Genomic DNA, 27,674 nt, shown 5'->3' on the forward strand with positions numbered 1-27,674 from the left:
GTAAATGAATACAAGCTTTAAAACACATGCGCTCTCTCTCTCATACCACACAACATTTGTATTCACCACATTGGCTTTACTCTCTGGATGGTTCAGGTGCCATCCAGCATTTAACTTTCAGATAGGGATATATAAGTTAAACTTATTTTCATTTTTAAAAAGTAGTTTAAGGCATATTTTCTCAACATTTCATGCACGTACATGTATTTAAAAAACCAAACCCACACAGATCACTTAATAGTTGAATCCTTCAATATTCTTAAAAATTAATTTAGGCTGCAGTTTCAACACACTTACTCAGGAGTAAATCCCACATAACTCAGAGGTATTTATTTATGTGTAAACATGCATAGGATTGCACTATTAGACATATTAGCAATGTGTGGGAAGCATGCACAACAGCATGTACACGTGTGTATTGCCATAAATACCTGTTCAGCTTTCAGCATATCCAACTGCTTCTGAAGCTTGTTTTCACCTTGCACAAGGCTCACACATGAAAAGTCTCCTGATAAACCATCACTCATTTGGTGAAAATTATCAAACACTGATTCTGGATCTGGATCCAGCTTTTGTTGAATTGTTTCTTCCACTGGACCATGATGAGCAAAAGTCTGACTTGATGTCAGTTTTTCTCTTCTGTCAAATTCTTTGTATGAATCAGAAACAAAGTTTCCATGTTCACAAACTGTGGAATGGTCTTTCTGTAACTCCCCATTGGAATATTTTGTCTTATGTTCGCAAGAGTTCATATTCTCCTCCAGTCTATGGCTAACTACGAGTTCTAGTTCTTTACACCTTGCCGACATGTGTTCTTTATCTTGTTTTAGACATGTAACTTCTTCATTCAATTGGCAGATTTGATTGTGCTTCAATTTTAGTTGATCAGAAAGATCTGAAAGTCTCAGTGAAAGTTCTAGCTTCTCACGCTGAGTGACCTCAAGTTTTTCCATCAGTTCTGTTGTGTCTTTTTCTACAACCTCTTCAATGTCAAATGTTCCTGATCTTAAGATTTTCTCTCTCTTACCACGAACGCCCATACTTTGAGTTTTCAATACAACTGGCATATCTCCTTGTAAATACTGGATCTCTTCCATCAAAGCCTGGAACTTGGCTTTGTATTCAACCTCTTGCTTGTCTTTGTTCTCTTCTAAATCCAATTTTACCTTTAGTAGAGAAGCATATTTTTCTTGGAGTTCCTGATAATTATGTTCAAAGTTTCTCTCCATAAATGAAAAGGAATTCTTTAGCCTCTCAATCACTTCTTTATGTTCAATATCTTCTTTTACCAGCTTCTCATTTTCAGCTATCAGATTTTCTATTCTTTCTTGCAAATTAAACTCCTCCAATTTGGAATTTATGACATCAGTGAAGATCAAGCTTTCTTCGATATTGCTAACAGCATATTTCTTTAACTTCTCTTGCAGAGCATTATTTTCATCGTCAAGAATATTATTTTGTGTTTCAAGCAATGTACATTTTTCTTGAAGACTATCTTCTCGCTCTTTCATTTGCTTTTCTAATAATTCTGTTTTAAGTTGCAATTCCTGAACTTCCCGTTCAAGTGTACCTTTTTCTTTTTTCTCCTGTCTAAGAACTTCTATCTCTTTCTGGAGATCATGGATCTGAAGCATCATTTCTTCGGATTTAGAATTTATGATGGACTGATGCAAGTCTTTTAGCCTTGATATTTCTAATGTGAGCTCGTTCTGTTTTAATATTAAATTGTCATTTTCAAATTGCATAGTTTCTATTTTCTTGCTCATTTTATTTTGTAAATCATCTAACTGCTGTTTAGATTGCATACCCATATTCTCTTTAAGACTTTCAGTGTTTATTCTGTGCTCTTGTTGTAAATCATCTCTAAGTTTTGATAGCTCTTCTTCATGACTGAACAGAAGCTGAGTCCTCAGTCTCTCTAGTTCAGCTTCTTGAGATTCAGCCATCCTGTCTAAAACTGCATCCTTTTCTCTTTCTAGCATTTCAAGTTTTATTTTGTAATTTGTAACTTCTGCTTCATGTTTTAATTCTAATTCTTCCTTGGTCTCAGAGGCAGATGCAAGCTCAGCTTTTAGATCTTCAATAGTACTTTGTAACATGTCTACTTCATGTAACTTTGATTCTTTTTCATTTATAGTCTGCTTGGCTCTATGAATTTGCTCTCTTGAAAAGCTCAGCTCTTGAAAAAGATCCTCAACTTGATTTTGTAGAGAAGACTTTTCAGAGGATAACAGGTCAAGTTGTTGGGACAAATCTTGCCTTACTTTTTCTCTCTGGTAATTAGCATCCTGCAGCATCAGATTCAATTCATTAATTGCAATATTCATTAAGTCTATTTGGTCTTCATTAGTATTACCAGAGTGTAAATTCAAAGTTCTTTCCAGATCCGCTTTTTGTTGGGCAAGAAGCCTTTCAATCTCTATTGTATGTTCTCTAACTAACTCTTGTTTCATATGTACAATCTGCTGTCCATGCATTTCCTCTAACTCTGCCCTGAGGTCTGCAAGTCTCCTTTGTGCTTCAAGTTCCATTCTTTGTACAATGTCATTCTCATGTTGACTATCTTTGTGACATCGCTTCTGCAGCTCTTCCACAGTTCCCATCAGCTGTTTTATTTCATCAGAACACTGTCTTTCTTTTTGTTTAGAACTGGTTAGGTCTACTCTCACATTACATAGCTCTTGATTCTTTTGAAAGAGCTCTTCTTTTACTTCCTCCAGTGATTTCTCAGCAGCTGATAATTTTTTCTGAAGAATAAATATATTTTCTTCCTCTTCTAGAATTTTTGTTTCCAGTTCTTCAATAACTGTTACTTTTTCTTGTAGTTTGTTCTTAGTGGAATCTTCTTCAGCTTTGTGTTCTTCCTGTAATAAAAACAAGTTGCTTTGTTTCCTCAAGTCTCTACATTTGATTTATTACTTTATGAAAGCAGAAATTGATTTTCGAGTGATAGGGCCCATTTTCTGCATGTTCTGAGAACACACAGAAAACAGAAAGCTAGCAGAATGAGGGGTGAGTGCATAGAGCTGCTCTTGTTGCCAGTAGCCTGCATGCTGGGTCAGAGCCTTAGATGTTATACTTACGCTTTTGCTTTTTTAAAATATAATTTGAATAAAACATTAAAGGCCAAGAGAGTTCTAGCACAGAATGCCCTGTGATGTACTCATTTCAGGACAACCTGAAAAGTCAATTCTATAGTTGAAGAATAAAGTCCTCTGAAATTTACACTGAATCAGAATTTAGCTAATAAACTAAAAGGAAATTAAAACTGAAAAAAGGATAAAAAGAAAGTCTAGCAACCACTGCAGTTGTAATACTTCTCATTGCTGAGCCATGGATAAGCAAACTGCAAGATAAAATGCTCCTCTGTCACTTTCTCTATTCCAGATCATGTATTCCCACTACCTGCCTTAAGCATGGTTAAATTGTATGCTTGCAGTGAAATTAGCACTGCTAAAAGTAAACTCTAAAATTTCAGAAGGTTACATGCAGTGGCTAAGGAGTTGTGATGAATGAAACACAGTTGGGAGCAAATGATGTACATTTAATAATACTTTTTGTTCACTGTGTGTGCGTGCGTGTGCGTGTAAAATAGTCACACACCCCCCCCCCCAAGAACAGAGACTAGAGACACAGACAGACCAAAACAGAGAATAGGAAACTTAAAATCAAACCTATACATCTAGGGCGGGTTAGTGGGTGGGCGGGTTAGGGGATACAGGAAGTGACAGTACCTATATATAACTACTAACAAACAAGCAAGCATGCAAACAAACAATTAACACTCTAGACAGGCTCAAACAACAGGAAGAATTAAAAATACTAAGAACTGGATTTTTTGGATAGGCCTGGATCTGAATGAAAATGATATTAGGAAAGGATTGGTTGATATAAGGAAGAAAACTGGTTTAGGAATAGATAAGATAGGTACTGGTAAAAGAAGAAGAACAGAAGAAGAAGAAGAAGAAGAAGAAGAAGAAGAAGAAGAAGAAGAAGAAGCAGCAGCAGCAGCAGCAGCAGCAGCAGCAGCAGCAAAAACCATCCTAAAGGCCACCACAACTCTTTAAATATTCCTGCTCAGAAGAGAGAGAACAGCACAAAACAGAGTAAAAGCAATTTGATATATTACTTCAATATCCCTCCCCAAAAGCACAGAGATTAGAGAATCCTGGTAAAATAATTCCCTGTGATTAGAATCTAGATATGTCAGTCACAAACTTCCTACCCCCTCCCCAAATTCTCTCTCCCACTAGGCATTTTCCTTATATGGAGAAAGCTTGGGGAGAAATGTTGCAATTTTTGTAGAAGCAATTTTTGCTTCTCTTTTTGGCTCTGGATCACCAAATTGCTCATGAAGTTTGGTAGGACCCAGATTCACCATGCTCTTCTTCGGATGTATCGCGAATTTATTTGAATCAGCATGACTTCGTTCAAGATTCCTCCAAATCCAATGCATACTCCTAGCAAATATATGCTTATGTCTCTTGCTATTCCTTCAGGTTGGATATGCCTTTCTATATAAACCCCCCAATGTTTGGATGCTATAACAATTAGGCAAACTTCATGCTAAGAGATTATACCTCTTTTAAACAATAACTATGGGGAAAGTTTACACCTTTAAAAGCCATGATCTTAATAAGAAGCATACCATTTCAAACTCAGTGACTCTCTGCTGTAGAAAGGAAACTTGTCTTTCAAAGTCTTCGTTTTTCATCCGATAATTTCTCAATAGGTGCTCTTGTTCTGCTAGCTGTTGCTGATGTGCAAGTATTTGTTGTTTGGCCTGGAGTAAGTCAGCAGCGGTGCTGCTATGACTAGTGTTCCTTAAAGCTTCACTTGCCTGCAACTTATGAACAGAACAGCATATTAAGGTTAATTGCTTGAATAACAGATATCAAATTATAAGGAGGGAAAGTATTCCTTTCTCTCCCATGAAGCAGCAATCTTGTTAATCTCAGATTCTCTGTAAATCAGGAGCAAAATATACCCATCCCCTACCCCCAGATATATTTTTTAAACTTGTTTCTCTGAAGCAAACTATCTGAGACACCATGGGTCAGAATGATTTGTCCTGAGAAAGGTTGTATTGATTTGGATATACATCTGAGGTAGCAAAAGATGACGGTGCTTCCTAATTCGCACGTCACTGCAATTCCTGGGTCGTTTAACCCAGGAATTGCTGGGGTTGAGCAAAGCAATGGGCACACTGCCTCCAATGCAGTTGTTCCTTCCGCTTTCAATTAACTCAGGAATGCTGCTGTTTCATGACATGCTAGCCCCAAAACTCTGGGTTGTTTATGGGTTAAACAACCCAGCATTAACCCAACAATTGCCCATGGTTGGTTGTTGGGTTAAGTCTAGATTGTTTAACACATAAACAACCCGGAGTTTCTGGGTTCTCATGTCATGAACCAATCCAGGAAAATAGTACTCCTTGGCTGTTAACTGAAAATGGAAATGATGAGAGCATGGGAGTCAGCACGCTCCTCCCTAGCAATTTCTGAGTTAAAACTATCCAGTAATTGCAGCGTGACATGCAAACCAGGTAGTAGTTATCATGAGGTGATGGGGAAAACAACATATTGCCCACATCTATTATAGCCATTATATTGCATCCTGGATCGTAAGCCTCTAAGACTCATGTTCAATGGAAAACCTAACTGCAGACTGCTAATGCTGCCCTCTTCCCCTTTATCTCTGGGTGCACTGGCAGGGTCCATGATCGCATGGAGAGTTCTATTTGTGTTCAAGTGAATGTGAGTAGACCTCTCTTTCAGACCTTACCAAACTTAGAGATTCAACAAAGCTAGGTCTGAAATGGTGGGGGGCATTGTGCCCAGAGTGCCTGGATTTAGGATTCACCCATTCAGGTGAACTCCTGAACAGGGCTTAAGCTTCTGACAATTCCGGCAGGTCATCTCAACTTCTCAGAACAATATGGATATCAACTTAAGCAACCAGCATTTACAATATTTGTTCACTATGCCTAGTACATTCTTTTTTCCCTAGAATTTGGAGGGATGTGTGCTTCCCATTTCAAGGAACAACTAAGATGGAATGCTTCTAAAACAGTCAGACATTTAGCTGACTCATCGTGGTACTAAATAAACAAACTAAACAGTTACAAATCCCAATCCTGAAAACAGCTTAGGGAAAAATATTTTTTTCTTTTAAAAAATTGTGTGGGTGAGGATGATTGATCTCCACAGGAGAAAGATGAAAAGAAATTAATAATCCAATCCAATGTTTCCATTTCCTCATCTTCAAATGACTGTTCTTGCACTTGAGATGTTCAAATAATTTTTTACTTTATTTTATGCTACTTCAGTCTTAGCAAATGCTTATATCTGAGCACTATGGAGGGAGTATCGATTTCCGGGATTTATGAATGGGGCAAGGTGTGGGGATAAAAGGATCCAGCCTAATAATCATCATGCTTTCACAGTCAGAACTATGATAAATGTTTATTTCCAGGACAAATATAATCCCCCATCCCCCATCCCCCCGTAACCAAAAGTCAGCTATCGCATTTCTGGTCTTTCACACTGTGGGCTGGAGGATTGGGAACAAGCCCTGTGCTTGTGTCCCTTCTCCTCATGCCCCTTCCCACTTTTCCCCATGCACTCAGCTTAATGAAACACAGCCTGGTTTGACCACAGTTTGCCCTTCCATTCAAAGCAGCAAACTGTGGTTTGAGTGAGCCTCCCAAACCAGCACTGAATTCTGGCTTGCAATCCTGGTTTGGAGAGTTCACTCAAACCACAGTTCACTGGTTTGGATAGAACAGAAGGGCCATTATTCACTAAGCCAGCCTTTACACATCTGTACCACGTTGGGGAAGGCTGCACTAAGCCAAAATCATGAACTGGAGGACTGGAAACTTGGTATCTGAACGCAATCACAGCCAATATATCAAGCTGATTACCTCAGAAGTAGGACTTCACTGAGGAAAAAGAGTAGACAAGAGAACTATGTATGTATTTTGGGACTGATGTCAAATAATCGAACTGTTTAAACTCATTTATCTTTAAAGTTAATAAAAAGTTGTTGCCAATAACTTACATGTTGAAACTGAATTTGCAGTTTTTGACTCTGTTCCGTCAATTCCAAAAATTCCCTCATAGTTTCATCCTTTTCTTTCCTTGCTTGCTGTAGGTTAGCAGTAAGTTGTGTGATAATGTCATCTCTTTTTTTGATAGCAGCCTCAAATTCTTGTAGCTAAAAGAGGTCAAGGTAAAATATTAACATTATTCAAAAAGAGCTGTACATCAGCTGTAGTTATTCTGATAAAATGCTAAAGACACATTCTGCTCCTGATGTTTCCAGCTACTTAATGCCTGCACACAAAGCTTTTAAAGTACAAAAATGTAATAGAATATTGGTTTCTTCACTGAGGACACTGTTTCCCAAGTGAACACTTAAAATGCTGATATAAAAAATTGTTTGGTTCTGTATAAATTTATTATGGCCTTTTAAAAGTGCTGTTCTTAGTATCTTATGAACATTGTTTAATTTCAAACCCTAGAGAAAGATCTTATGGTCAAAACACATTGGGAATATATGTTTAATAAAACACTGGACAGCCATTGGAATCACACTTTCTTTCGAACCAACAACAGACTGGTATTTGACTATATATAACAGAACGTGGCACTATTTAGTTTTAAATACTCTCTTGAAAGAATCTACTATTAGGGTCTACAAAAAATATATGGATAAATAGACCATACAGTTCAAAGGCAATACTTGAAATATTATTCTGGAAATATATAAAATTAAAGTATGAAGGGATAATATTAAAGAGGAAATGAAATCCAACAAAACCTCTGCAACCCCCACTCTTCCCAAAATAGAATTCAGAATATTCAGCAAATATTTTATGAGTGTCTAAAGCACTGCCTCCTTCCCTCACTCCATCCATCCCAAATGCAGTTTTTGAGTTGGAAGGAAAGAAATTGGCCTTACCTCCTTTCTCAGGGTTTGGAGACTATGTTCAGTTTTAGGGAACACTAGGCAAGGCCAGGCTTGAAAAAGTAGATCTGGCCCCAACCCCTTCCTCTATCAGTTGCAATGGCTTCAGTGATGGATGGAATAGTGAGAAATGGCAATAGAAAAGTAGGGGATGGTAAAATGGGGTTGGGGAAAGGACTGGAACTCTCCATCCTAACCTCTTCTCCCTCATGTCAAACTTAATGGATTGTTAGCTTCCAATTCTTGTACCTCATAACAATTTTGTATGAATGTGAGAGAACTGACAGTTATTACTTTGTACGAAGTAGCTGCTGTCTGCCTCTTTGAACATCAATAAACTTCCACCCACATCCAAAAATTCTCTGAGCTTACTAAGCATCACAGCAAATTAAGCTTTCAATGCAAACTTTCATAACTCAGAAGTTAAATATTCCTGACCTCCATACAGGCACTTAGGTATATTCTGGCATAAAATAATTGCTTTATCCAAACTACACTGCAATTTGTTTTAGGATATTTTTCATGGTTACTTCACAAAAATAATCACAGAATGCTAAATGGGCAAACACAATAACAAAACATCTGAAAGACTAGACATGATAAAAGGTGAACATGAGGTAAGTAAGTGTTGTAACCATTTACTGTTTTTTTAGAATCCATGTGCTGCAAATCTCTAATAAGTGTTCTCTTCTGCAACTACTGGGCCAACCCAAAAGATTTAAATCTTGAGTTTTAACAATAAAAGGACAGTTTTTAAACTTCTTGACAAACAAGACTTTGTTTCAATATAAAGTTATACACTATCTCGCTTACAAAATAAACATGCTACAAGCTAAAACAATATCATAGTCAAAATTCAAGAAAAAACAACGGATCAAGGTTGTAGATTCTTTAAGTAGCATCTAAGACAAAAAAAAAAACTGACACAGCGATACACCACATCTGGAAAATCTACAGTTTTTCCCACTTACTGAAAATGATTCTTAGATAATTTTTCTCTATTTTATATCCTTTCAGCGATTTCCTAAAACACAACATAGCAGAACCAAACAAAAAGCATACCATTTTTGTAAACTGTTACCCATCCAAATAATCTAAATGTAGATGGACAATGTACAATACAAAACATAAATGCTTCAACTAAATGTAATAAGCAACTGTAGCTGTTTATTATTATGTATTCAAATATTTACAGTCAGGGCCAGAAATATTGGAACAAGGATAACTGTTTTGGCAGTTGGCCTCTGTACACCACCACAATGAAGTTGAAAGAAAACACACCCAGATGGGAGTGAAGTCAGGACTTTCAGCTGTAATTCAAGGGGTGTGACAAAAGTGGGGCACTACCCATTGAGGAAGTACAGTCAGTGGCATGCACACACACCCATCATTGGTGGCCCATAAGTAACGGAACAAACCAACATCATTTCAAATTTAAGGATCGTCTTTAATACCTGGATGAAAATCCTTTGCAGTCAATGACTGCCTGAAGTCTGGAACCTATGGACATGACCAAATGCTGAGTTTCCTCCCTCGAGATGCTTTGCCAGGCCTTTACTGCAGCTGCTTGTTTGTGGGTCTTTCTGCCTTCAGTCTTATTTTCAGTAAGTGAAAAACATGCTCTATTGGGTTGAGAGCAGGTGACTGACTTGGCCATTGAAGAACATCCCACTTCTTTGCCTTGAGAAACTCTTGGGTAGCTTTTGCTCTATGTTTTGGGTCATTATCCATCTGCAATATGAAGCAGCGTCCTATCAGTTTGGCAGCATTTGGCTGAATCTGAGCAGAAAGTATAGCCCTATACACTTCAGAATTCATTCTGCTGCTTTGATCAGCAGTCAGGTCATCAATAAACACCAGTGACCCGGTTCCATTGGCAGCCATACATGCCCATGCCATAACACTGCCTCCACCATGTTTGACAGATGATGTGGTATGCTTTGGATCATGAGCTGTTCCTTTCCTTCTCCACACTTTTCCCATCATTCTGGTACAAGTTAATCTTGCTTTCATCAGTCCAAAGAATCTTATTCCAGAACTGGGCAGGCTTTTTTAGGTGTTTGTTGGCAAAGGCTAATCTGGCCTGTCTGTTCTTGAGCGTTACCAGTGGTTTGCATCTTGTTGTGAAGCCTCTGTATTTACATTCATAAAGCCGTCTCTTGACTGTAGATGTTGACAATGACATGCCTACCTCCTCAAGAGTGTTCTTGACCTGGCTACATGTTGTGAAAGGGTTCCTCTTCACCATGAGCAGAATTCTGCAGTTATCCATTTAGTTGTCTTCCGTGGTCTTCCAGGCCTTTTGCTGTTGCTGAGCTTGCCAGTTAATGCCTTCTTTTTCAGAATGTTCCAAACTGTTGAGGTGGCCACTCCCAATGTTTTTGCTATCTCTCTGATGGGTCTATGTTGTTTCCTCAGCCTAATGATGGCCTCCTTCACTTGCATGGACACCTCTTTGGACCTCATGTTGGGAGTTCCAGTGAACAGCTACCAAATGCAAATGTAACACTCAGAACCACCTCCAGGCCTTTTATCTGCTTGATTGGTCATGGGGTACCCAGGAAACAGGCCACACCTGGCCATGCAGCTGCTTGTCAGCCATTCATTCCATTACTTATGCCAACAATGGGTGTGTGTGTATGCCACTGGCTGTCCTTCCTGAATGGGTAGTGCCCCACCTTTGTCAAACCCCTTGAATTACAGCTGAAATTCCTGACTTCGCTCCCATCTGGGTGTGTTTCCTTTCAACTTCAATGTGGTGGTGTACAGAGGCCAACTGTGAAAACAGTTATCCCTGTTCCAATATTTCCAGCCCTGACTGTATATCCCACCTTTTTGCCCCAATGGGCCCCAAGTCAACTATAGTGTGACACATCATATAACAATGCTATGGAATACACAGATACCACAAACTATAAGGCACTGAGACAAGCAGTGAATACTGCTTCTGACAAAGAGTTCTCATACTCAAAAGTAGCTAGTAATAATAATTAAAACATGGGAGTGGTTGTGAAAATAATCTTTATCTTCAGCACCTTTTGAGATTCACCACTGGTTTTATTTGGTTTGCAAGTGTGCTGCCCTCTTTTTTTTTGTTAGTTCACAGAAGCAACAAGCTCCAAGCCAAAGATCCTATATACAGGCAGAAACTCCCATCCAGTACACGTCTGTCAGCATGCATGCCAATTCCCTAGAACAGCATTCTCAGCACAGCTTTCTGAAATCTTCATTCAGCATGTTTGTACTAAAACTAAAAATGTGAGAAATGGGGTAAAAGAGGAAGGTTTTCTGACAGACTGAATGCATAACCAAGCAAATTGGTCTCATGGTCACCTCCATCCATATTGTCAGCAGGGACAGGTGAGAAATCAATATAGACTAAAAGCACAGATGCACAATGGAAGTCTGATGTGCATGGGATGCACATTACACACACCTTGCCTTCAACATCACTGTGTAGACATAATTCTGGCATTCTCCTAGCTTAAGAACTGGTCTAGTAATTACATACTGTTTGTAGCCCAACTGAAGTTACAAACTTTGTCTGGATTAGTAAAGGGAATGAATGCTACCCTGTCATTATCCATTTGTTTAAACAGAATAGGCTATGTTCTGAAAAAAACTGTTGGTCTCTTCAAAAGAAGACAGATATTACTATTGCCATCACTCATAGAACCAAAAGCAAAACTCACAAACACTGAGTTGAAAAAGATGGAGAGGGGGCTCTTTTGTAAAACAAAGTGATAATGAAAACAAACACCACTGAAGCAAACATTCCTCTTTCACACGTTTGGTGTTTTTAATCATGGCAGGCAACACTGAAGGACTGTGTTTATGACCACAAAGCATGCAGAAAGCAACATAAGGTAATTATACCTGTTGCAATCCTTCTGTACCATACGCTGCCCTCATTTCTTCTAGCTCTCTGTTTAGCTCATCGATCTCTTGTTGTTTTCCAGCCAATTCATTCTCCATCATCTCCAGACGTGTCACAGAATGCTGCATCCCATGCTCAGAATAATTATCTCCAAATCCAAGTTCTTCTTCCTAAACCAATCCAAGTTCCTTAGCAGCCCAGCATTGTATAAGGTTTGTTCAAGGTGAGGATACTTAAAACATTCCATTCTCCTCAGATGAGATAGCACTTTAGTACATTGCTATGAAAACCTGTTGTGTTAGTATAATTTGCTTCGTAAGAGCAGTAATAACACAGTACCACTCCAAATTCAATTTTAAACTGACTGTAGTTTTTGAAATATCATAGAAGAAGCAATCACACGCATGGGCAGATTGTGTAAGCTACTAAACTTATATAGCATGCAAGTAAAAGAATTACTGTTAACAATCCTGACATATTTCCCACTACAAATCATTTAGTCTTTTTAGTATTTAGTGCCATGTTTTAATTTTAAATACTGTACCCGAATAAAGTCTTCAGGTACAGCTGTTCTTGTCATAAAACTGCAACCATTTACCTGTATAAAAATAATGTCTAGATGCATTATAATATAAAATGTAACTTACAATGCAATCCTATGCATATTTACTTAGCAGTCCCTCTGTATTCAATGGGGCTTATTCCCAGGTAAGTGTAGGGCTGCAACCTCAATTTCTAGTTTTGTCTAATTATATTTGAAAATTTTCTTGATTTATGCAGACAGATCATTTTGTCAGTTAATCGTTTTTTAGGTAGTAAGACTTAGGCTGCCCCAGTCTTTATGTTCTGAAAGGGTGGCCTTGCTTACCATACCATGATCTACTTGGTTGTGATGCAGAACAGGAACTTCTCCACTGTGGCACCCACCATGTGGCGAGATCTCCATGTGAAATTATCTCCCCATCAAGATCAGGTGGGGTGTGGAGTGTTTCTACTGACAATTATTATTTATTTACAATACTCCTATACCGCTTAATATATTAAAATCTCTAAGCGGTTTACATTAAAATATGACATAACAATATAAAAACAAGGTAAACGTACTAACTGGAAACAGTTAAGAACATTTAAGAACAATTAATTATCATAACAACAAAACAGGGTGGTAACAGAATCTCACTGGTCAGGGAAAGCCTGTGTGCTTTCAAGAGGTGTTTAAAACTTGTCACTGTTTCTGTATCTTGGCTCATATATGGAAGAGTGTTCAAAGGGTGGGTGCCACCACTGAGAAGGCCCGCTTATGTGTACATGACATTCCATTGGCTGTGGAACAACCAGTAAGGACTCATCAGATTTCAAGGGTTGACTAGGTATTTATATATACAGGAAGACGGTGAACTAGGTATCCTGGTCCCGAGTCATTTAGGGCTTTGTATTTCAGCAACACTCGGTAGTTTATAGGCAGCCAGTGCAGTTCTTTTAATACTGGTGTAATATAAGTATGCTAATGTACTCCACTGACTATCCTACCAGCTGCGTTCTGCAATTGCTGCAGCTTCTGGATCAGGCACAAGGGGAGTCCAATTTAGATGTATCTGTTTGTCTTGGCATTTTCCTGAACACTAGCAATGCCAGCTACCCTTGCTTATTTTAATGAAATATTTTATTGTTTTATTGTTGCTCTATTGTTTTACTGATTGGTTTTATTGTATTTTATTATGATGTTAATTTATGAACCACTGGGATTTTTTTTTAAATAAAAAGTAGTATAAAAATTTCCCAAAATAAATAATAAGAACACTGCCATTTTCCAAAGCATGCTTCTCTGTACAAAAGCCTGAAGTAAGGCAGAATATTCTGGATAAGCAATCTGTATAGTTACGGGATTTCAAATCCACAATATAGGTTTACAGTATATGTTTACACAACAATTTGCTATACAGGACCTTTTATTTTTAAAAGTGTACTTATGACATCAAAATACACTCTCTAAAGATAATGCATGTATTTATTAGCAGAAAATAGTCTAAAGTTTCCATTATATACATACATTGAAATACTTTTTACCAGTAAAAGCTTATAGACATCTAATAGAACTTAACAATGTATTTTTGGTGCTTCTGTGGGAGTTAATTCTAAGAATTATAGCCTTCATAATAATTTGAAAAAAAAAGGACACAAAAGGGTCAAATATCTACATTTTAAGTGATCCAGATTTTAAAAACACATTGTAAGATTGTATCATCATTGAAGATGCCCATAAAAGAGTCTGCTAGCTTATACTAGGAAAACATCTACACATTTAAGGTTTCCAAAAACCTGGACTTTCTGTTGAGGAATAGAATGTTATTAAAATGTGGGAACCCCATCTGTTGTGCTAACACCTAAGATCCTACTTCTATATTTGCAGCATTAAACAGCATAAAACAGTGCTGGTAAATAAAATGAACAGAAATAATGAATAAGTCAGCTGTTCACAAAATCCTACGTATCTGATACACAGCAATTTTAATATAAGCTCAAACCAGAAATTATACACCCATCCCAACAGTTAATCTGCCTGCCAGACCATCTCATTGTTGTCCAGGGCACCCTGCTCTAAATTATCCCTTTCCAAGTTATGATTGTATTTATTCAACTATTTGGTACTTAATATTTCCAATTTGCAACAGAAAGCAAAATAGAAGCACAGTAAGGTATTAAATAACTGTCAAGTACTACTAAAAATAAATAGATGGTTTTGGATATGGCAGAGTATTAAATATTTTCAGATGCCAAAACAGAAAAATCTTTAAAGGCACAATATTTAAACAGCTTCTGTATCAAGCTACAGGATAGTAAACTCCCTATCTTTCCTCTCTCACATGCATATCCTCTTCTCCTACAGCAGCCTAGTTCCACATTACGGCTCAGATCCAGACCAGTGTGAGTGAATACTACATTTGCATGTGGGAGCTTTTCAGTTTCTTCCTGCAAGCGGCATCCCCTTATACCCTCAAAGAGTTAACCTATGATTAGTTATTAGGTTAACTAACCTATGAATAGTTCTTAGGTTAACTGTAACCCCATAGTATCTGGGTTCACAAATCACAAAATAACCTCTGATAGGGCTGACTGGAGATTGCATATTCAAAATGGCATTGATACATGTCGGGCATATGCCACAGCAAATTGTGGATTACTTAAGCCACAGTTTGCCGCAACTACATGTGAATGGACCCCGTGTATCAGCTTTGGAATGACTTATGTTCCTGGACCCCTTCATGGATCACTGCCTTGTTGTGGCGAAGGGGCCTGCGTAACTCAGTGAAGCCATAAGCTATGCCGTGCAGGGCCACCCAAGATGGACAGGTCATGGCAGAGAGTTCTGACAAAATGTGGTCCACTGGAGAAGGAAATGGCAACCCACTCCAGTATTCTTGCCAAGAAAACCCCATGGAACGTATCACAAGGCTAAAAGATATGACGCCGGAAGATGAGCCCCTCAGGTCGGAAGGTGTCCAATATGCTACTGGGGAAGAGCAGAGGGTATTTCCAAGTAGCGCCAGAAAGAGTGAAGCGGCTGGGCCAAACCCGAAAGGACACTCAGCTGTGGATGTGTCTGGCGGTGAAAAGAAAATCCGATGCTGTAAAGAACAATATTGTTTAGGAACCTGGAATGTCAGATCAATGAATCAAGGTAAGCTGGAGGTGGTCAAACATGAGATGGCAAGATTGAACATCGACATCTTGGGAATCAGCGAACTAAAATGGACAGGCATGGGCGAATTTAATTCAGGTGACCATCATATCTACTATTGTGGGCAAGAATCCCTTAGAAGAAATGGAGTAGCACTCATAGTCAACAAAAGGGTGGGAAAAGCAGTACTGGGGTACAATCTTAAAAACGATAGAATGATCTCAGTACGAATCCAAGGCAAACCATTCAACATCACAGCAATTCAAGTCTATGCCCCAACCACTGAGGCCGAAGAAGCTGAGGTTGATCGGTTCTATGAAGACCTACAACACCTTCTAGAACTAACACCAAAAAAAGATGTCCTCTTTATCATAGGGGATTGGAATGCTAAAGTAGGAAGTCAAGAAATCACCGGGATAACAGGCAGGCATGGCCTTGGTGTACAAAATGAAGCAGGACAAAGGCTAATAGAGTTTTGCCAAGAGAACATGCTGATCATAGCAAACACTCTTTTCCAACAGCACAAGAGGCGACTCTACACATGGACGTCACCAGATGGTCAATATCGAAATCAGATTGATTATGTCCTTTGCAGCCAAAGATGGAGAAGCTCCATACAGTCAGTCAAAACAAGACCTGGAGCTGACTGTGGCTCAGATCATGAGCTGCTTCTTGCAAAATTTCGGCTTAAATTGAAGAACGTCGAGAAAACCACTAAACCATTCAGGTATGACCTAAATCATATCCCTGATGAATATACAGTGGAGGTGAGGAATAGATTTCAGGGATTAGACCTGATAGACAGAGTGCCTGAGGAACTATGGACGGAGGTCCGTAACATTGTTCAGGAGGCAGCAACGAAATCCATCCCAAAGAAAAAGAAATGCAAGAAAGCCAAGTGGCTGTCTGATGAGGCTTTACAAGTAGCTGAGGAAAGAAGGGAAGCGAAAAGCAAGGGAGAAAGGGGAAGATATAGCCAACTGAATGCAGAGTTCCAGAGAATAGCAAGGAGAGACAAGAAGGCCTTCTTAAATGAACAATGCAAAGAAATCGAGGAAAACAACAGAATGGGAAAGACTAGAGATCTCTTCAAGAAAACTGGAGATCTCAAGGGAACGTTTTGTGCAAAGACGGGCATGATAAAGGACAAAGAAGGCAGGGACCTCACAGAAGCAGATGAGATTAAGAAGAGGTGGCAAGAATACACAGAAGAACTCTACAGGAAAGATCTTAATGTCCCTGAGAGCCATGATAGTGCGGTCACTGAACTTGAGCCGGACATCCTCAAGAGTGAAGTCAAGTGGGCCTTAGGAAGCATTAGTAACAACAAAGCTAGCGGAGATGACAGTATTCCAGCCGAGCTATTTAAAATCCTAAAAGATGATGCTGTTAAAGTGCTGCATTCAATGTGCCAACAAATCTGGAACACTCAACAGTGGCCACAAGACTGGAAAAGGTCAGTTTACATTCCAATTCCAGAGAAGGGCAACGCCAAAGAGTGTTCAAACTACCGTACAATTGCGCTCATTTCACATGCCAGCAAGGTGATGCTCAAAATCCTACAAGCTAGGCTTCAGCAGTATTCGAACCGAGAACTAACGGAAGTACAAGCTGGGTTTAGAAGAGGCAAAGGAACTAGAGATCAAATCGCCAACATTCGCTGCATCATGGAGAAAGCAAGAGAATTCCAGAAAAACGTCTATTTCTGCTTCATTGACTACGCTAAAGCCTTTGATTGTGTGGATCACAACAAACTGTGGCAAATTCTTAAAGTGATGGGAGTACCAGACCACCTTACCTGTCTCCTGAGAAACCTGTACGAGGGTCAAGAAGCAACAGTCAGAACCAGAGATGGAACAACCGAGTGGTTCAAAATTGGGAAAGGAGTACGACAAGGCTGCATATTGTCACCCTGCTTATTTAACTTATATGCAGAGTACATCATGAGAAATGCCGGGTTGGATGAATCAGAGGTCGGAATTAAGATTGCTGGGAGAATTATCAACAACCTCCGATATGCAGACGATACCACCCTAATGGCAGAAAGCAAAGAGGATCTCAAGAGCCTCTTGTTGAGGGTGAAAGAGGAGAGTGCAAAAGCTGGTTTGAAACTCAACATTAAAAAAACTAAGATCATGTCATCTGGCCCTATCACTTCCTGGCATATAGAAGGGGAAGAAATGGAAGCAGTGACAGATTTTACTTTCTTGGGCTCCAAGATCACCACAGACGGTGACTGTAGCCATGAAATTAAAAGACGCTTGCTCCTTGGGAGGAAAGCTATGGCCAACCTAGACAGCATAGTAAGAAGCAGAGACATCGCCTTGCCGACAAAGGTCCGTCTAATCAAAGCTATGGTTTTCCCAGTAGTAATGTATGGCTGTGAGAGCTGGACTATAAGGAAGGCTGAGCGCCGAAGAATTGATGCTTTCGAACTGTGGTGCTGGAGAAGACTCTTACAAGTCCCCTGGACTGCAAGGAGGTCAAATCAGTCCATCCTAAAGGAAATCAACCCTGAGTGCTCATTGGAAGGACAGATAATGAAGCTGAAGCTCCAATATTTTGGCCACCTAATGCGAAGAGAAAACTCCCTGGAAAAGACCCTGATGCTGGGAAAGACTGAAGGCAAAAGGAGAAGGGGACGGCAGAGGATGAGATGGCTAGATAGCATCACGGATGCAATGAATATGAACTTGAGCACGCTCCGGGAGAGAACGCAGGACAGGAAGGCCTGGCGTGCTATGGTCCATGGGGTCACGAAGAGTCGGACACGACTGAACGACTGAACAACAACAGCAACAACAAATGTTCCTGGAAGCTTCCTTTACATAGTCAGCAATGGAATTACAGTTCATTGTTTGGGGCCAACACACTGGCAGCTGGAAAGATAATGATTTTTTTCATCTTTTTAACATTATGCAGTTTTATTCCTCCACAGTATAACTGCATGCATTGTAAACCAATTCTATCTGGAAAGGAACGTTTAGTGTAATTTGAAAGTCTCTATAATTTATTGATACATATGCATGCATCGCTTTTCTTAAATCACAGCCATTCTCAACAATATTTGGTTTTGGGGAGTTGTAAAATGACAGATAAAATACACAACAATAAAGACAGCTATATATGAGCACCAATAAAGTTTCATCTTCCAGTACTCCTTGAAGAACAATAATATTGGAGGTAGGTGTTGGGAGTGGGGAAAAGTGGAGAGCAGTCGACATTTTTACATTTTCCTCTGTAAACCTCAGATATAAAACTATAGCTCTGTTTGAACACATTCTTGATCACAATTTCATCATCAAAGCTACTGGGAGTTTTCTAATCATACTTAGTGGTCTACTGGGAACAATCTTCCTGAGTCTTACTAACTTGGGCTTTTTCAAACAATGGTGCACTAGCATGGAATGAAGACAGAGAAGCTAGGTCACTGTTCCCCAACCTGGTGCTGTCTAGATGTTTTGTATGACAACTTCCAGAATTCCTGATCTATGGCAATGCTAGCAGAGACTGAGGTCAAAAACATATGGAGGTCACCTGGGCGGGGATGACTAAGACATTGTCACAATAAATACAAGATAAAGGGCTGGTTCGCACAATCACTGCAGCCCATTGTGGCTTATTTAAGCCATGGGGTGTTCCGGTGCAGGCAATCAGCCATTTTGAATATTCAGCCCCCAGTGGGGGGGTTGCCATGGTTTGTTGTGTCATCCAAACCTGGATGGCAGGGGTTGTTTGAGGGTTAAACAACCCTCACATAAACCGACCTTGGGTTATTTGAGGGTTGTTTAACCCTCAAACAACCTTTGTCCCCCACATTTTGATAGCGTGACAAGCCATAGCTTGAATAGGCAATGGTGGGCTGTGGTAATTGTGCAAACCAGGTCATCTCTCCTTGACAACAAGGCCGCTGCTGCTATTCTCTGTTGGTCCTTGCAGCAGGCAGATACAACCTGTATAGATTATATTTAATGAGCCCATGTTTCAATATGCAAAGGAACAGTTATGGTGGTTAAGTGAAGAGTTTTAATCAAACATTTAACTATACATATTTAAATAAACTTGCATATTATAAAACACACAGTCATATTCTCACACACCTTTTGAGATATTGAGGTAACGATGAGCATCAGTGTAAATGAAGGGGTCTAATTTCTTATTTCACATACTAATAGTTTAATTTGGAGCAGCACACAGAGCTTACAAAGCAAAATCACCACATTTCATTTGGAAAGATTTAAGTCAGCCACTTTCTGTCATAATTTGGAATCAATAAGGTTGAAGGCTATAGACACACAGCAAATTTTAACATATCATTAATGACATTTTAAAAACAAAAATGTTACTAAACACTTGACTGTTACTGGCAGGGTGAAAACTGAGCCCAGAGAGCCTCAGAGCAGTTCAGATTCTGAGGAGGAACAACTATCCGTGGGAGAGGGGCCAGCTCATCCCGCACAGGCTCAGCACCTGGCAGAGATTCCTCCTGCCAGCATTCCAGAGATAGAGAGCGACCTGGGTAGTGAGGGAATGCGGGAGGGGGTCTTCTTAGACGCTCGACGCAGACACAAAGAGCAACGAGCGATGGAGGGTGCGGAAAGGAGGCGTAGCACCCGTTTGGCGCATAAGCAATGGCCACCTCCCATGGACCCAAGGGAAAGAGGGAGGATATCTCCCTAGCCCATAAGTTCTGTGTCTTCAAGTGACTCTTTCAAACGGGGATCAACTGACTACTTGAGACTTAGGCTACCCTGCTGTTCCTTGCTTTAGTCACTGGTGATTAGCATCTGAAAGAGTCATTAAGTTGTAAAGGGATTAAAGCTTTGAAAAGAAATCCTTTGTCTGTGTCTTGAGTTGGCTATTGGAATCTACTGGGAGAAGCTGCCAGAGCGCTCCTGACAGTTACCTTTAAATTGGGGAGTTTGTTTAAAAAGCCACTACACACATTTCTCCTATATATATATATATTAAACAAACACATTTCTATACCACCCAACAGCCAAAACATTTTAGAATTTTAGGCTGCCTTTAAGGCATAGCCTTCACAAGGTGGCTTACATAAAATAAGAAAATAGAAAACAATATTAAAAACGGCAGCATAAAAACCAATACAAATTTGTTTATGTAACACATAAAGGATCGATTTTGTTCTTACCTCTGAGCTATAATCATCCGCTGTAGTGGAAATTTCACTTTCCAGCTAAAAGAGGATAAAACGGAAAAAATAAACAAAAATAAATGTCATACTTCAGTGTATGTGTGAAGTTAGGATTTTTTTGTCCCAATGTGCATCACTTTGCACTTTGTTACATTGAAACTCATTTGCCATTTAATGCCCATTCTCCCAGTTTGGAGAGATCCTTTTGGAGGTCTTCATAATCACTTTTCCTTTTAATCACCATAAGTAATTTGGTGTCAGCAAATTTGACCACCTCATTGCTCACCCCTAACTCTGGATCATTTATGAATAAGTTATAAAGCACAAGTCCTGATACAGATCCTTGCAGCGTCCACTTCTTATAACCCCCCATTGCAAGAATTGACCATTTATTCCTAGTCTCTGCTTTCTGTTCTTTAACCATTTACCAATACATAAGAGGACTTCCCCTGTCCCATGACTGCTAAGCTTGTTTATGAGTCTTTGGCAAGGTGCTCTGTCAAAAGCCTTTTGAAGTTGAATTAAACAATGTCCCCTGTCCACATGTCTATTTCCAGAGGATAGCCATGTTAGTCTACTGGAGCAAAAACAAAGAGCCTTGTGGTACCTTAAAGACTAATTATAAATAAGCATGAATTACTACCAATATTAGAAAACTTGTTTTTTCCCCACATGGAACTGCTTTTTTTTTGTTTTGAGGTTAGGCAGTATCTGTGCTGGGTTTGGTTGCCTGCGGTTTTGCAACCCACGATCCACACTGAGACCTTTTTTAGGCAGGATTTCACGTCCACACAAGGGGCTGGTCCATGACAGAATGTGTCCAGGTGTTGTTTCTCTGTCCCTCCCCTTGCCTTTCCCATTGCTCTGTATCCCTCCCACAATACCTTTTCTCCATTCCAGGCATGTGTATCAGTGAGTGTAAGTCGCCTGCACATGCCACGTTTCTAAAAACAAGATTTATTTATTTTTAACCATAAGTGTAGTATTTCGGAATTCCTTAATTTAGAAATACAGAGCGCACAGCTCTCCTACATCTGCTAACTTCCTGCTCAGTTTCCCAACAAACAGAAAGGGAGCCTACTGGCGGGCAGAAGAATGAGCAGATTTCCCCCCCCCAGCCCCCTTTTGTAAAACAAAAAGCCTCAGCACCCCCACTCCCAGCCCATCACAAAGCTGCTTCACACAGTTTTAATCTGTTCTTCTGGAATACCACTAGCATAGGTTTATATTTATTTTTTTAAAAAACAACTACAAAGTTGAGCAGGCAATTTCAGTACTGTGTTCCAAAAATAAAGCAGCAAAAGGAAATAAATAATGAAGTGGCTGCTAATGCCATTTTGAAGAACTTAAAGGAGATCGCATCAGTTCTTTTTTTAAAAGACTGAGCAGATCCTCCACCTCCTTGGCAGCACATCATTGCTATGTAAAAAGAAAGCCTTAGTGCCCCCACTCCATCACTACCATCACAAAGCTGTCTCACACAATTTAAAAAGTTTTAATTTTTATTTGTAGTCCTTGTGCAAGTCTATTTTTCTGGAATACCACTAACATACATTTTTTCAAAAATCACCAAAGTACACTACAAAGTTAAGCAGGTGATTTCACTACTGGTGCTAAACACACTGATCTGGTTCGCACGTCATGCTAAGCCAAGGTGAGTTGTTATTGTGGGTGGTTTCAGGGTGGCTTAGCGTGACATCAGCACCCAGAGAAGTTTTTCCATCGGCAGTTGTTTTTCGCAATGAAGCCACACTGAAAACCCATGGCTTTTAGTAGGATTGTTTAAGGTGGCTTGTTGTGACATCTGAACCGAGCAGGGCAATTTTATTTTGTGTTGTCCAGAAAGGCTAGAGAGCTGCCCAGCAAGAGCGGTGAAAACCCCTGTCACGTCTCGTGATCTTGCTAGTGCTGCTGCCAGTTTCCCTCATTCCATCTCAGCAACCTCCACCTCAAGATGGATTTTTAATTTTTTTTTCTTCATAGAAAGGACACACCAGAGAGTGCCATAAAAGCATTTGAATTTTTTTTTCTGGTCCTGCACAAGAGTGAATGTCTGCTGCTAGGAATTTTGCATAATTTCTCCCTCCATTTTACTGCTCTACCATGAAATTTGCATATTTTTAGTGATCTGCCTCACTTGTCTGCACTGAGATTTGCGTACGTTTACCCACTCAGTACCTGCTCTGTCTTGAAATTTGCATATGTTTAACAATCCCGCTCACTGCTTTGTAACCCTCATGTACATTTGACAACTAGAAACAGGGGGAAGGGAAGCTGAAAGCAGCCGGCAGTTGCAGGAGAGAAGAGGTTTTAGAGGTGGGTATTATTACTTAAGTTGAACAAGCAGCCTTTAAAAGGGGGGGGGGCAAGGGAAGTGTGGAAGTGGAGGATGAAATTGACGAGGACATTGACAAGAGGAGGATATCAGTATGTTTGGCTAAATAGCACCAAAGTGGAGGATGAAATTGACAAGGATGTTGACGACAGGGAGATATGACTATGCTGGGCTCAACAGCAGACAGGCGGTCTTGTGGTCCTGCATACTTGCGCAAGACCCCTAAAATAAACATTTTAAAAGTTTGTGAATGCGTTCCCGCATTCATAACGGCTCAAAAAATTAAATCCCTTTGGCTGGGGATTTGATGTGGCAGGGAGGGGGAGTTTCCTTTGTGATCTGACAACCCCAGCAGGACCAATTGCAGAACAGGTGCTAACATAAAGAACAAGGAAATGAGGATTTCTGCCACCAAGGCTCCTGGGATACTTGCCAGCTGGCTGGGAGGGACTGAGGGAGAAACAAGCCACAGCAAGCCGCCAAGTGGGTGATCGTCTGTCGGGAGTAGCGGACAAGCCACGCACCCACCATGGCTTATTCTCAGAGTGGCTTAGCGTGACATGTAAACTCACCCACAGCATTCTGGGAGTAAAGCAGAAAAAGTAACAATTAAGTGGCTGTTAATGCTGTTTTGAAGAGTATGAAGACAATGCAGGACATGGCTCTACAACAGGAGATATATGGCAAGCAATCAGGAAAGGAGGGGCATCTCCAAGACATCATCCACCTTCCCCAGGGACAACTCCTCCCACCCTCCTTCCATTCTGCATTTTCCTGGCCATACCATCAAAGAAAATGTGCAGCTGTTCTGCTCTTTCCTTCCTTAACAGATTTTTCTTGTTAAGCAAGAAGTCAGGAGAATTGCTTGGAAAACATGGGCAGATTACAAAAGGATGATGACGAGAGCTGGATCACCCATAAAATTTCATTTCATTTCCATACTATTCTAAAAGGGTAGTTAAGAAACTCTTGATCAGAGAATTGTGCACACACACACTTCAACTTGGCCATCAAATCTCGTGTTAATGGCCTCGTTCACACTTGGTTCACTACCATGACTGCTGTGGGGAAAGGGGAACAAACCAAAAGTAACTTTTTAACACAGAGATGGTTTAAGGCCCGATGAAATACACAAAGTCTTTTTTATTATGGTCCGTATTAATCTGTGACCTCATTAGCTAACTAGTCAAGATGGTTCATTTCTCGTGGTCCAGTGAAGTCTGAATTTAATTGCCATATTTTCACCACCCCACTGCCATCTCCAGCAGCAAGAAGCTGGGCCTGTTTGTAGTTGAACTCCAAGCAGTGCACAGGGGTCTTGTCAGAGGTTTGCTTGATAGAAGTGGATGGCTTATGAGAACTTTTCCCAAAATCAAACAGCTGCACTTCTCCTTCCCCAGAAGCAGCTGCAAAAACCAAGGGCTGTACTGGAGGCCACCTCACACTGTGGAAAAATGAGCAGCTTATACAGCAGATGGGTCCTCTGTCGGGGGAGAAGACAAACTGCAGGTGCCTTAAGTGGGATGGAGCTACTTTTCTGTAAGAGACCAATGGCCTCTACTGCAGGAGCATTTCAGCAAATAGTCATCTTCTGTGCCAATGATGAACACACTGGGTTCAAATTGGGAGAAGGAAAGAGAGGTCATGCCCACAGCTGTGTCCCCCCATGCATAATTCTTCAGTTTTGTGTGGTCCTGTGGATCTGCTGCAATTCCAAGGCAAAGTGATCTGCAATCCTGAGAAGGCCAAAATGTGAGTGAATGAGCCATGATAATTCCTCAATCAATCCTCATCTGAAAAAGCCCTTGGATTTGCTCTTGTGGAATGTGAAGAAACACTGTTTTCACCTCTTTGCTTATATTTTGTTATGTTTATATAGTTTGTATGACCTCTGTGAAGTTATAATGTAACTGAGTGGGCCAGTGGCCTAATTAGTTACTGCATATTCTGCCTAAAACAGTTGTGGTTGCCTTGGTTTTGGTGACTTATAAAGGTGGCCTTCAGGCTGCATTTGAAATGTCTAGTAGGGAGAAGATACCATTATTTGAATTGATCACGTGGGTCAACAAAGGTAATTGGAACTTAGGAGTTCCTAAGGCAGGTGTGAGCAGAGGGTAGCTCTCTAGATGTTTTGGACTTCAACTCCCAGAAGCCCCTGCCAGCATGCCCAATGGTAAAGAATGCTGGGAATTGAAATCCAAACCATCTGGAGATCTATCCCTACTATAAGGAACATAATTCGAAAAAAGTCAGTTAGAATCAGCTGATGACAGGGCACTTGGAGTTGATGTTTGCTGGCGAAAGGGAGCTGTGCTCAGAGCTGGGAAAAGAGAAAGCCCATCTGAGATAACGCTTTTCAAGGGAGACTTGTAATCCAGAGTTGGTGGCTGTGGAGAGCAGGAAGTTGTGTGTGAGGTTGAGGTGAAACTCCAAACAGGAAGCCCAGCACCTGGGGGATTCAGTAGGAGGTCTGACCAGAGGAACTTCAATGACAGCCCTTGAATCTTAACTCATTGCAGAAGCTAGAGGCAACAAGAAGAGCTAGAGGCAGAGAAAGATGCTGTTCATCCTCTGTTCCTAATTGTGAGGAACTGACTGAGGTAGACTTTAGGGGAATTTGAGGTGAGGGGAAAGCTACTCAGCTTATTAGCAAGGAAGACTCTCATTAGGAATGGTAATCAAGAATATTTAAAGTAAATTTAAGCATTCCCATCCTATTAATTGAAAGTAACACTCATTTCCCTTTTGTATATAAATCCCTTAATAAACCTTTTAGTTTTGGTTATCTTGTCTCTAGTCATAGTGTCAATCCTATGCCCCTCTATGCCAAGCCACAAACTAAATTGACTTTTAAAAGCAGTTTCTGATATGGCACAGGGTCTGTTGTTCAAAGATAAAGTGTTAGAAGTTCCACTGACCATGCCCACTGACCAAATCCTTAAAGAAACCCAAAGTAGTCCTTATAATCCCAGCTACTGAAAAACTGCCTGCCTATTTAGTTGGGATGAGACTGTCACAAAGCACACAAACGGCACTGTTCCTTTTCTCAAAGAGCTCTAGTTCCACATCCATTTGTAAATCCCAATCTCATGCCAGAACATCCACGGCACTTCTCCAAATTTTCCCAGAATGTGAGACATTGAATTTGTTTATTCTCAAAATGACTTCACTGAAGAGTTCTTTGAGGTCAACTCGTACTGACAGATGAGAACACTTACACTGCTATCAAACTCTTTCCTGAAGAAGTACTATCTTTCCCTATATATAGTGTCTCAAAGGATGTTGAGTGTATGATTACAGTGTTTGGCAGCGACAGACAAGCCTTGAAGTGAGAATCAGAATAAAAATTAAAGGGTGCAAATTATACTTTATAGCTCATATAGTAGCAGCAGTTCTTGAAGGATGAGTACAAGGATTCTTAGCCTTCCACAGCAAGTAGTCATTTAGTAATATTCTGTCTGCATGCATCCTGTGAATATGTACCTCAATGAACTATTAGGCAACATTTTTAGATCCCTTCCATACATTACTCCATATTCCAAAACAAGTTTTCATGAGATATAACTGATAAGTCTGTTCTAATAAACTCCTAGATAGAATAAGCAAAAAGTAAAAGAAAGTTAGAAAGACTATTATCCAACTAGCAGCTTGAACAGGAGGTCTTCACAAGTGCCTAGGTTCCATGAGAGTTAGAAGTTTCAAATTCACCTTTAATCTGACGTTAACGAAAATCCATATATCTCAAGAACCTAACTTAAGGACTGCTACTGAAAAATCTAAGTATATGGACAAGACGATGGAGTTTTAGCATCTAAAGTTGTTCACATTTAGTTGTATTCCTAGTAGCTTACTACATGGATCAGAGTATTTCCATCCATATATATGTATGTATGTATGTATGTATGTACATATGAGGATGATTTGTGTAGAACTTTGGTGATCTACTGATATTTCAGGAAGACTGATTGGGTATTAACTCAGAATTTACAGAGACAACCAATTACAAGCAGCATTTCAAATTAACATCAATATACAATGGGTGGGCCATTCCACACACACTCCCACGAGAGCCACGCTTCCCCTGATTTTTTTTAAATATATGAAAAATCAGCAGTTTGCTGCTGAAATTCGGTGGCAAACTAAATTTGTTTTCAAGCGAAATTTGACTCTTACAGCACTCTGTATCAGCTACAGAGAACCAAAAAGGTCAAACTTAGCTTGCAAAGAAGCTAAATTTGACCCTTGTAGCTCTCCACAGCACATGGATACCATTTTTCTTTAAAAAAAATTGCCACCACTGAATTCAGTGGCAGGGGGTCGCACTGGGGGTGGGCCAGGGGGCCACACTGGGGGCGGGCTAGGGGACACATCTGGCTCACATTCTTCATGTTGCCCCCCTGATATCAAATGCTTCATGTGATACCCTGCTTTCAGAACACCAAATTTTGAACAGGATTATGATGAACGCAGGTTCTGTATAGGTTGCTGAATAATATTAAGACCATAAAGCGCAATCCTATGGCTCTTAGTGCCTAGATGCCAATAGTATTTTTCAGTTCCCCAAAACTGCTCCCCTACCCCACTGCCTTGTAGGCGGCATGGTTCTTCCCTGTTTCTGCACTTGTAACTGCAGCGTGGAACAGGCCAAAAGGGA

General features: G+C 40.1%; 1 protein-coding gene across 5 annotated transcripts in view; it reads right to left on the reverse strand.

Annotated features, from left to right (window-relative positions):
* Positions 1-27,674, reverse strand: part of AKAP9 (A-kinase anchoring protein 9) — a 161,389-nt gene that overhangs the window by 109,454 nt on the left and 24,261 nt on the right. For 3 of the 5 annotated variants that reach the window (XM_084858884.1, XM_084858882.1, XM_084858879.1), the window contains exons 3-8: positions 20,683-20,727; positions 12,393-12,446; positions 11,848-12,018; positions 7,063-7,218; positions 4,649-4,846; positions 432-2,864 (exon numbers count right to left, since the gene is read on the reverse strand). In XM_084858884.1, the coding sequence (XP_084715010.1) occupies positions 432-2,864; positions 4,649-4,846; positions 7,063-7,218; positions 11,848-12,018; positions 12,393-12,446; positions 20,683-20,727 (3,057 nt within the window). The remainder of the gene's footprint in view (positions 1-431; positions 2,865-4,648; positions 4,847-7,062; positions 7,219-11,847; positions 12,019-12,392; positions 12,447-20,682; positions 20,728-27,674) is intronic. The other 2 variants (XM_084858880.1, XM_084858883.1) reach the window with 2 other exon arrangements.

The sequence above is a fragment of the Heloderma suspectum genome, chromosome 5 (genome assembly GCF_057233095.1).
Source record: "Heloderma suspectum isolate Gila_16-S chromosome 5, 16-S_ref, whole genome shotgun sequence".
NCBI classification, from domain to species: Eukaryota; Metazoa; Chordata; class Lepidosauria; order Squamata; family Helodermatidae; genus Heloderma; species Heloderma suspectum.